The 9,693-nt window shown below is 67.3% G+C and overlaps 2 protein-coding genes across 2 annotated transcripts; one reads left to right on the plus strand and one right to left on the minus strand.

The window, feature by feature from the left end:
- Window positions 1-1,460: 1,460 nt before the first annotated feature.
- Window positions 1,461-7,786, plus strand: LOC112986220 (GRAM domain-containing protein 2A-like). Its single transcript, XM_064497630.1, has 15 exons — window positions 1,461-1,504; window positions 2,277-2,457; window positions 3,156-3,296; window positions 3,730-3,867; window positions 3,942-4,011; window positions 4,279-4,348; window positions 4,424-4,527; window positions 4,689-4,787; window positions 5,116-5,187; window positions 5,321-5,395; window positions 5,911-5,974; window positions 6,365-6,427; window positions 6,692-6,788; window positions 7,128-7,235; window positions 7,337-7,786. Exons 2-15 carry the CDS (start codon window positions 2,381-2,383, stop codon window positions 7,350-7,352), a joined length of 1,194 nt encoding a protein of 397 aa, XP_064353700.1. The 5' UTR covers window positions 1,461-1,504; window positions 2,277-2,380; the 3' UTR covers window positions 7,353-7,786.
- Window positions 7,746-9,602, minus strand: TEKTIP1 (tektin bundle interacting protein 1). The gene is made up of 4 exons (XM_064497212.1): window positions 9,120-9,602; window positions 8,400-8,712; window positions 8,091-8,322; window positions 7,746-8,000 (listed from the first exon to the last, which is right to left on the minus strand). Exons 1-4 carry the CDS (start codon window positions 9,191-9,193, stop codon window positions 7,858-7,860), a joined length of 762 nt encoding a protein of 253 aa, XP_064353282.1. The 5' UTR covers window positions 9,194-9,602; the 3' UTR covers window positions 7,746-7,857.
- Between the last annotated feature and the right edge of the window lie 91 nt (window positions 9,603-9,693).

Here is a 9,693-nt window from a genome sequence, read left to right on the forward strand (position 1 = left end):
GCTGAGCCTGCTCTCCTTGCCTGCCCCAGCATCATGGTTTTTTGATCTTTTTTTTTTTCTTTTTTTTTTTTTTTTTTTTTTTTTTTTTTTTTTTTTGAAAACTGCAGCAGTTTTTTGTGCTTTGTCCCCTGTGGGGCCTGGGGCAGGTGGGGGGCTCGCTGCTGCGTCCCCTTTGCCCTCATGGCCAGCGCCATGTTCGCCATCCCCACCTCAGGCATGGGGCAAGGCACTGCCCTCAACAAAGATGGCTGCCGCCGCCTGAGGCTACTGGGACTGTGCCCATAAAGAAAATGGCTGCTGGGCAAGGGCATTTGATTGGTTCCTGCCCTGCTGTGTCCCACCTCCGGGTGGGGACAGCCAATGAGAGCTCCCTGCACTGCTCCCGCCCGTGCAGTCCCGAGGTTAGCTTTTTAAGCGGGCTCAGGCTGGGCACGGGGCAGCAGGGAAGGGCAAGGACTAAATGGGTTCCTTTGGGGAAAAATAACCCTGTGGCCAGCAGCCCAGCGCAGGGGACAGGCTGGGACAGGATCATGGAGTCAGGGCAGCGCTAGGTGTTGTGGCAGGTGAAGCTGAAGCACAAACCACCCAATCCTCCATGAAACCAAACAGCTGCTGCCAAGGCTGGCCCTGGCCCTGGGCACCCCCAGGAGCAGTCTCCAGCTGCAATGGCTGTGTGTGGAGCTGGTACAGCCTATGGGGCACATGGGGGGGCCTGGGAGGCCTGGCTGGAAGGAGGTTTGTTAGCCATATGCAAGCTCCACCACCATGTTTCTGCCTCACAGCTGAGGTATTTGGTTATTTGAATTTCACAGCAGGGCAGGAGGTTCCTAGTCCCAGCTTTGGCTGCTAGTAACAGCACAGGGGTTAGAAACCACCCTACCTCCCATGGGGGTCCAGTGCAGTCCTGGGAGAGCTCGGTTTGCCGGCAAGGTGCTGTTGCAGCGCTGTGCCTCGAGCACAGAGACAGCACCCTGGGCCGTGTCTGGCCTGCAGCACTGGGACCCTCTGGCTCCATGTGGGGTGCCAGCTCCCCTGGGCAGCAGGGAGGGCATGGTGCCACCCTGACGCCTGAGCTTTGTCCAGAGCCTGCCTGGGCCTGGTGGCACAGCGCTGGGACGAGGCCATGGGCGACAGCGCACAGGTGAGCAGGGACTGGGGGAGCCCACGAGGGTCTGGGCACAGGGGTGGGCCAGAAAGGCAATGGCACTGAGGGGGTGTGTATAGAGGGCCTGTGTGAACACGTGTGTGCGTGCACAGGCTGGTGTGCATGCCTGTGTGTGCTGCAGGCGTCTGGCCATACGTGTGTGCCCCGGCCGGGCAGGGGCCGCGCCTGCCTGCACGTGCCGGTCACGTGTCCGCGGAGGGGCGGCTGTGCGCAGGCGCGGGGCGCGGCCACGTGGGCTTGTGGCGGCTGCGCGCTGCGTCGGGGCGGGGGCGGGGCCGGGGGCGGGGCCAGGCCCAGGGGGCGGGGCGGCCGCGGAGCCCCAGGGGCGGGGGGGAGGCGGTGAGTGCCGGGGTGAGGGGTGTGTGTGTGTGTGTGTGTGTGTGTGTGTGTGTGTGTGTGTGTGTGTGTGTGTGTACGTGCATGATAGGGTGTGCACGTGTGTCTGCACTGTGTGTGAGTGCATGTACGTGTGTGCACGTGTGTGTGCATGCATGTGAAAGATGGGGGTGTGTGAGGGAGGGTGTGAGTGTGTGTGTGTGTGTGCGCACCTGTGATCGGGTGTGCCTGTGTGTGTGTGAGACAACGCCTACGTGTGTATGCGTGAGGCAGTGTGTGCGACAGCGTGTACGTGTGTGTTAGTGTGTGGCAGGGCGGGTGGGTGTGCACGTGATCGGGTGTACGCGTGTGCTAGTGATGGTGCGCGTGTGCCAGGGCACTCCTGGGGGCTGGGGGGGGCAGAGCCGGGCTCCAGGGGGGCTGTGGCCCTGGGGGGGGGGGTTGCAGCACCGGGTCCCTGGCACCCGCCGCGGTGCCGAGCTCTGGGCGCTGGCCAAGCCCTCAACGGCGCTTTATGGCGGGGCCCTCGTGACGGGCCGGCGCTGCCAGCAGGGCTTTATGGCAGCGGGTCCAGAGAGCAGGGCGTGAACCCCCGGGAGCCCGAGGCCTTGGCACGCACCCCGGCAGCGGCCGGGGGGGGTTCAGGGCTGGGGCCCCTCCTGCGGCTGGGCACTGCGGAAGCGGGTCCGTGGACACTGCAGCGGTGCTGGGCAGGCGGGGAGGGGACGGGCGAGGAAGCGTCACACGGGCACGGACCTCCCCGTCTGTCCCCCAGGGCTGCCGCACCGCTGGGCATCGCCGCCACGGCCTCGGTGGGCTGGAAGACGGCGCGTGGGCGACCGCCCGGGCTCGAAGCGCCCTGGTGGCACCGGTGCCCGAATGCCACCTCGCCGCCACCGAGGGACTGCTGGGGCCCCTGGGCCTGCGGGAGCGGAGCTGCGCACGGACATGGGCAAGTGGGTAGCGGAGCGGGCAGCTGGCGGCCGCGCAGGGCCCGACGCCTCCCGGGAACTCGCTCGGGCTGGTCCCGGCCCGCCCTTCCTCGCCCCGAGGAGGAGGAGGAGGGTGCGGGCCGAGGGGCCGGGTCTAGCCGCGGTGCGTGCGTGGGAGCCGGGCGGGCCGGAGATGGAGCCGAGCGGAGCCGGCCGAGAGCGGGACCCCGGCGCGGGCCGGGAGGGCTCGGCCTTGCCGGCCGCGAGGTACCGCCGGGCTCCGGCCCGTGGGAAGGGATTTGGCTCTGGGAACTTTGCTCCGGCTCCTGCCCCTGTTCGTCTCCTCCGAGAGAGGACGGGCGGCGGGGGGGACGGGACGTGTCCTGCCTCCCCATTGCTGTGGCTGTGCACCCCAAACCTGGGGGGCTCAGGGGGGACCGGCCAAGATCACAGCCACCTCGCAGCCCCCCCAGAGCTGGGGAGGGACCCAGGAGTCCTGCCACCCGCTCTGCTGTGGGTGCTGCAGGTTCCGGCTGGCCGCTCGCGGGGACCCAGGCGTCCTGCCCTGCTCCCTGCCTCATTCCCATGGCGGGTGGGGGGGTCGCCTTCCTCCCCCCGCTGCGGTTTAAGGATTGGGGAGGGCCCGGCCGGGACAGGGTGCGGCTTTTCCCGTAGATTGTCCCAATGGAAAAAAATCGCTCCAGGCGCCCGGTTCCCCGCAGGGACGTGGCAAAGCCCCGGGAAGCCGCTGCCGCCGAGCCCAGCCGTGGGCAGGGACGTGCCGCCGCGGGCACCAGGGAAACGGGGCAGGCAGGAGCCTGGCAGAGCCCCAGCTACCTCCTCGCCCGCCGCCTCTTCCTCCGGTACCGCCCGGGTTTATCCTGCCGCCCGGGTTTTGCATCCCCGGGGGTTTTGTTAGGACCCCAAAATCTCTCGGCCATCCCCAAGAGTAAGCGGGGAGGCAGGTGGTGGCGATGCCCACCTCTGTGCCCGCCGGGCAAGCCCCGGGGACCACGAAGCATCCATGTAAATCGCTTCCCCCGGCTGCCTGACCCCCTGGGCCCCCCCGGCCGCGGCGCTGGTGCCCCCCCGCCCCATGCCGTCCTCGCCCTGCCCCGCGTCCTTCGCGCTGCGGCGGACTTTGCTCTCCTGGTTGCGGTGAGGACGTAGCTGCATCCTGGGGGGGCTTTGCCTGTCCTGCGGGGCCAGCGCTGCCCCACGCCTCTGCCACCATCCCCGGTCATCCCGGGCCGGGGGTGCGCGGGACCTGTCTTAACCCACCTTCTTCTCCCCCAGCTGCCTGACGGATTCTTCCGTCATGTCGGGGAAGCAGAAGAAGAGCAAGAAGAAGGTGCTGGAGGAGAAGAAGTGGCAGAGCCTGGAGGAGCGGGGCGACACGGCCGCCCAGCAGAGGAGACACCTCGCCCTCGCCAGGTGGGCTCGGTGCCTGGGGGGGGACCCCGTCCCCAAGGCGGCCCCCCGGCCCTGCTCACGCCGCTTCCTTCCAGGTCCAAAACCTGCGACCCCTCCTTCTGCAAGGGGACGGACGCGGGCAAGCAGGGCGGCTCGGCCTCGGCGGTGAGTCTGCAGCACCGCGCTGGCTCCGCGGGGGCGAAGAGGGGGTCCGGGGTGCCCTAGGAGGGGGGTCCCACTGCCAGCCCTGTGCTCCCCCATGGTACGCCCCGGGCAGTGATGTCCCCTGGGTGCACGCGTCCCTTTGCCCGGGCCGGGGAGCCGGGGGAGGACACGTCCCAGTGTCGGGACCGATGTAAAGCTGCAGGGACCCCCGAAGCGCCGGGTCGTCTCGGTGCCCGCGGCCCCTCGCCAACACTCGCCCTCCCGCAGCTGAGCAAGCGCACCGCGAGCTTCCGCAAGGCCTTCAGGGACATCGCCGAGAAGGAAGCGCTGCTGGCCTGTGAGTGCCCCCGCCCCAGCCCCGCGCCCCCCACTCCCAGCCCCCCCTGAGCCCAGCCCTTCTGCCCCGCCGCAGGTTTCTCCTGCGCCTGGCAGAAAGAGGTGCCCTACCACGGCCGCCTCTACGTCTCCTCCAGCTACGTCTGCTTCCACTCCTCCCTCCTGCTCAAGGACATCAAGGTGGGACCCGGCTGGCCCGTGGCAGGGGACCGGCAGCGTGGGGCTGGGCGGCGGGCAGCATGCATGGCGCGGAGGGGGCGAGCTGGGGGGGCGGTGGGCAGTGCGGGGTGGGCGGCGGTGCCGTGCAGCCCCTCACGCTGTTTGGACTCCTCTCGGCCCAGGCAGTGGTCCCCATCCCCTCCATCTCCACCCTCAAGAAGACTAACACAGCGCTTCTGGTCCCCAACGCCCTCAGCATCCGCACAGCCGAGGGGGAGAAGGTGAGAGCAGGATCAGGCCGGGGTGGGGGAAACGGGATGAGGAGACGGGGTGCAAGGCAGCGCCAGCACCGGTGTCAGCAGAGGCAAAGCAGCCAAACCACCCCATGAGCGCTGGGCACGTTTTGAGCATCACCAGGCTGCCACGTCCCTGCAGGCAGATAATTCCCCCAGGGGACAGGGATCCCCAGCCCAGCCCTGCCCCAGCGCTCAGCGCTTCTGGCCCTGTGGGGATGTTGGGGGTTGCAGGTGCCAGTCCCCTTGCTGCCCCGTCGGGGCCGCGCTCGGCGCTCCCCGCGAAAGCGGTGCAACCCTCCTCCTCCTCCGGCAGTTCCTCTTCGTGTCGCTGCGCAGGCGGGAGGCCACGTACCAGCTCCTCAAGTCGCTTTGCAAACACCTGCAGGTGGGCACTGCGCTGCGGGGCCTGGGGGGGGGGGGGGGGGTAGGGGCTCTCTTACCCCCCCTTACAAGGACTGGGGGGCTTCCAGCTGACCCAGCCTCCCCCATCTCCCACCCACCCTCTTCTCCTCGTCCAGGATAACGGCCAGAACAGCAGCCCCTTGACCTTTCCCCTCGGCGGCAGCACCGAGCACATCCTTAAGACGACGCTGGTAAAGATGGGAAATTGCTGGCAGCAGGATTCAAGCAGGGGGACCTACGGGCTGGCACTGTCCCTCTGTCACCCTCTGGCAGGACCTGGCTCTGCCAGGCCGGGTCAGATGGGGTGGAGGCAGTTCTGCCCCGCTGAGCTGCCCTGGGGGATTCCTGCCCCGGCCCCGGGGGGGGGGGGGGGGGCCAGGACCTCCCACTCCCTCTCCCCAAGCTGCGTGGGTGCCTGCAGCCCCCGGGGAGGGCTTTCAGGGTGGAGGGGGAAATGTGGAGTTAAAATGCCCCAGCCTAGTGTTCAGGGAGCCTTTGGGCTCTGTCCTGGTGCCTCTGACAACTGCAGGGTCACGCAGGGGCTCGGGGGACACAGCAGAGCAGCTCCTTTATGGGCAGTTCACCATGTCATCTCCAGCACCTTTCTCAGCCAAGTGTCCTTAGGTCCAGCATGTCTCCCTGTGGCTGTGGCAGAGGTGCTGATGCCCGGGGAGGTGCTCTGCAACTGAAGCTTTTCCTATTCCAGACCTCAAGCCAGTCTGACCTGGGGCAGGGCACCCTGGAGCTCAGCAGCCTCCTAGACCAGCCTGGTGAGTGGTGGCTCCGGGGCCAGGCATCCCCGGTGTGCTGGCACGCCTCCCTTACACGGTCACTGGGATTTTGCACACGTGCCACCTGCACGCTGCAGCCAGGTATCGGCCACGGCCCTGTTTGCACTGGCACAAGTGTTCAGCGCTCAGGACTGTGTCCTCGTCCTTGTTTCTGCCCCGGTCCCAACTCTTGACTTTGCTGCTCCTCCCCATCCCTGCACGGTGCATGTGGGACCACGCAGCCCATGGACCCTACCCAGCATCTCCCAGGGCACTGGGGAGAGCGGGATCCTCCTGTGGGGGCCCAGCGTGTCCTGCTGGATGACCAGGACCCCCCAGCTCCCTTCCCAGTCCCGGGGTACTCAGTGAACATCTCCCGGTTTTGTGCAGATGGATTAAGCCTGAATCCAAGTCAGGCTGAGGAGGACGAAGCCGTGCCTGCTCGGGGCAGAGGTGAGCGTGGACCTTTAGCAAAGCCACACACAGCTCCTGGGGTGGATCAGCTGGGGCAGTGGGGAAGGAGACACTGCCTGGGCTCAGCCATGGTGCTGTCCCCACTGTCCCCTGACACCCAGTGCAGGTCAGAGCCAGCCCAGGTGTCACAGGGCGGGCTGCAATGGGGAGAGGGGAGAGATGACCAAGGGGGCCGGGGCAGAGGCTTTCGCCAGCCCCGATGCCAGCCCAGCCTGGCCGGCACTGACCACCTCGTCCTGACAGGGGGGCCCCATGCCACAGTACAGACCAAGACAACTGTGAAGGACTGGCTGGCCCAGACGAGCCCCCTCAACACCGTCATCATCATCTACCTGCTGCTGTGAGTCCCCCAGACGTGTTCATGCATTTCATAGCTTCACCCCTGCCACCTGGACGGCCAGGCACCCTGCATGCCACCAAGCCCTGGGTCCCCATCCCCACACACACGTCCTCACACAGGCAGGTTCGCCCGCGTGGCATTGGCATCCCCAACTCCCCCCCCATCCCCTGGGCATCTGCCCACCACCGTCTCTGCAGCCCGTGGTGTCCCACGGGGAGCGTACTGGAGTCCCCGCCATGCTGCTGGCCCTGGGCTCTGCCCTGGCACCGTGCCCCGGGTAGCCCTGCCACGCGCGGTTACTGCTTCGTGCCCCAGGCCTGACGCTGCCCTGTCCCCCAGCATGGTGGCCCTGCTGCTGTCCTCGGGGTACATCGGCCTGCGCATCGTGGAGCTGGAGCAGCAGCTGACGGCCATGGGGGCTTGGCCAGACTTCAGCCTGCAGCACCAGTGAGTCGCTGGGAGGCAGGAGGTGATGGGGGCTGGTGGCCCTGCAGGGCGCAAGGACCGGCCCGTGCCCTCACCTTGGTGGCTCCCCTCTGCTCCTCCAGGGACAAGAAGACATGAGACTGGCAGGGATCCTGTTGCCACCTGGGCACCAGCAGACAGGACGGGCACGCCAGGGCCACACCGAGCCCTTCCAACGCTTCTCAGGGACTGAGCAGGGAGCAGGCGGGGGCTCAACCATCCTGTGCCTTCGAGCCCTGGGACTCTGCACCAAGAGCCCGGCCAGGGAGCCCAGTGAGGCTGGGGACCCATTGCACTCCCCCGCTGCGTCTCACGGCCCGGAGCAGCAGTGGGACAGGCCAGCACGGCTCCATCCCCATGGCCTGCGCAGGGCGAGGGGCAGCTTGCAGGTGCGGGGGCCTTGCTGTGGGTCCGGGGTGGGCTCCAGCAGCCCCCGTGGGGACCCGGGCACAGGAGGCTGTTGGCACTGTGGGGCCCATTGCAGGACAGGGACAAAGGGCCAAACTATTTTATTAATAAAGACCTGAACCTGGGCACTTGGTGGTGCCTGTCTGCTCCAGCCCCATCCCCAGGGAGGGCCCGGAGGAGTCCTGCAGGGCAGCCTTCACTGGGTGGTGACAGGTGGGTGGCAGAGGTGGCTCCAGGTGCAGACATCCTGGGTGGTGAAGGGGGGGTGGCAGAAGGAGAGGCCGGGGACGTACCCCAAGCTGCCCCCCAGCTCCCTGGGGCTCTGGTGGCGGGTGGCAACTGCAAAGCAGAGGGGAAGGGGGTGAGAGCAGGCAGAGCCGGGGGCCCTGCAGCCACCCTGGCTGCCCCCCCCCCCCCCCAAGCTCTTACCGTACTCCTTCCCCCGGGTGGGTTTCTCCTGCCACAGGAAGGCTCCCCAGCGGGTGCTGGGTCCCAGGTACTGAGCAGGGACGACGGGGTCCCACCATGCCACCTCCCGCAGGCGCTGGGCGTAAGCTGTGGGGCAGCAAGCAGAGCCAGCAGGAGCGGGAGGGCAGCGCCGTGCCCCCCTCCTTTGCCTCAGGAACCCCTCGCTCCGCCTCGAGCTCAGCCCCATCCTGGTCTAGCTGCAGCTTCCAGCATTCTGGCTGCTGCTGCTTTGCAGGTGGGGAAACTGAGGCAGCAACAGTTCTCTGCTCAGCTATTTCCTCCCTCCAGTCTGCTGCCATCTCTCCGTGCTGGCCCTGAGATACAGGACAGCCTGTCTCTGCCCCACTCCTTACCTGGGGGCAGGTGCTCCTGCCTGGCGTGGGCCTGGTGCCAGCGCTGGAGGGCCGGGCAGGTGCCGCTGCAAGGCAGCGCGTACCAGGCGTCTTCCCTCTCGCTGCAGCTGCTCGGCCCCGTGGACCAGCTCTGGCCCCCGGCGTCCCGGCCCATGGGGGTGTACTTCCAGCGCCCGGCCTGCTGCAGCACAGGGGCATGGCGGGGCCCCCGCAGTGTCACGTACTGGTCGCTGCAGGGGGGACAGAGAGAGGTGAGGGCTTCACACCAGGGGTGGCAGGGGACACATCTGTCCGGGCCCTGGGTATTGCATCTCCTCGGGGATGTCTGCAGGGGCAGCAGGATCTTGGCCTGATGGCTGTCAGGGCAGGATGGGGGTGCTGGGGCAACCCCAGGGGAGGGACCCAGGGAGAGGGTCTCCACATCTGGCCCAGGGCTGCTTTGTCCCCCAGCAGCCAGCTGCAGTAGTGCTTGGACACTTGCACTCCTCCCCGCTGGCCCTGGGGAACCCGAGGGGGAGCAGGGCTGGAGGAGGCCTGGCCGTGGGGCTGGGGTGAGGGCACGCAGCCCCCGGCTCTCCCTCTCACATTGCCTGGGGAGGCGCAGAGGTTCCCCCCTGCCAGGGCTGATGATCCTCACCTGCAGAGGGGCAGAGGGAAGTCCGTCTCGAGGGTGCCCTGCGGGACGTAGGGTCTGTGCCCCCACAGCTCCATGCCTGCCTGCAGCCGGCCCACACGGCCCCGGTGGCTGCCTCTCCAGGCCACCAGCCCCGGACTGTTGTTGCCAGAACTGGAACACAGCAACCAGCCCCCAGCAACAGGCCAGGAGCTGGCAGCGCTCGGGAGGAGGTGGCCTCAGGGCATCTTCAATCCCTTCCTGCCCTGCAAAGGGGAGCAGGAAAAGGTCAAGGAGGCCTTGGGCTGCTTCTTCCTGGTCTTCTAGCACCAGGAAAGCAAACATGAGCTGGCAGGTGGGAACTGGGCAGTACCAATAAACAGTGCGTGAGATCAGGGCTTAAAAAACCTGGTACCTTCAGACAAGGGTGTTTGCTGCAGAGACCCTGGGGCCTTTGAGCCCAGGCTCCGGAGCACCTGGAGACTCTTCCGTGCCTCTCAGCCCACCGGGGGAAAGCAAAGAGGAGTGACTGTGTTAGGAGCTGCCAAGCATTCACTTGCAGGCTCCGCCGCCCCCTCCCCACATGGGCAAAGCCTCA

The sequence above is a fragment of the Dromaius novaehollandiae genome, chromosome 25, assembly GCF_036370855.1.
Source record: "Dromaius novaehollandiae isolate bDroNov1 chromosome 25, bDroNov1.hap1, whole genome shotgun sequence".
Taxonomy (NCBI): Eukaryota; Metazoa; Chordata; class Aves; order Casuariiformes; family Dromaiidae; genus Dromaius; species Dromaius novaehollandiae.

Excerpts from the sequence above, each read along its gene's own strand:
- TEKTIP1 (XM_064497212.1), bottom strand. The coding sequence starts at position 9,193 with ATGGAGCTGTGGGGGCACAGACCCTACGTCCCGCAGGGCACCCTCGAG. Across the intron at positions 8,713-9,119 it reads TTCCCTCTGCCCCTCTGCAG|CGACCAGTACGTGACACTGC; the intron begins GTGAGGATCATC and ends TCCCCCCTGCAG. Across the intron at positions 8,001-8,090 it reads CACCCGGGGGAAGGAGTACG|TTGCCACCCGCCACCAGAGC; the intron begins GTAAGAGCTTGG and ends TCTGCTTTGCAG.
- LOC112986220 (XM_064497630.1), top strand. The coding sequence starts at position 2,381 with ATGCCACCTCGCCGCCACCGAGGGACTGCTGGGGCCCCTGGGCCTGCG. Across the intron at positions 3,297-3,729 it reads GCCCGCCGCCTCTTCCTCCG|CTGCCTGACGGATTCTTCCG; the intron begins GTACCGCCCGGG and ends CTTCTCCCCCAG. Across the intron at positions 6,789-7,127 it reads ATCATCATCTACCTGCTGCT|CATGGTGGCCCTGCTGCTGT; the intron begins GTGAGTCCCCCA and ends CCTGTCCCCCAG.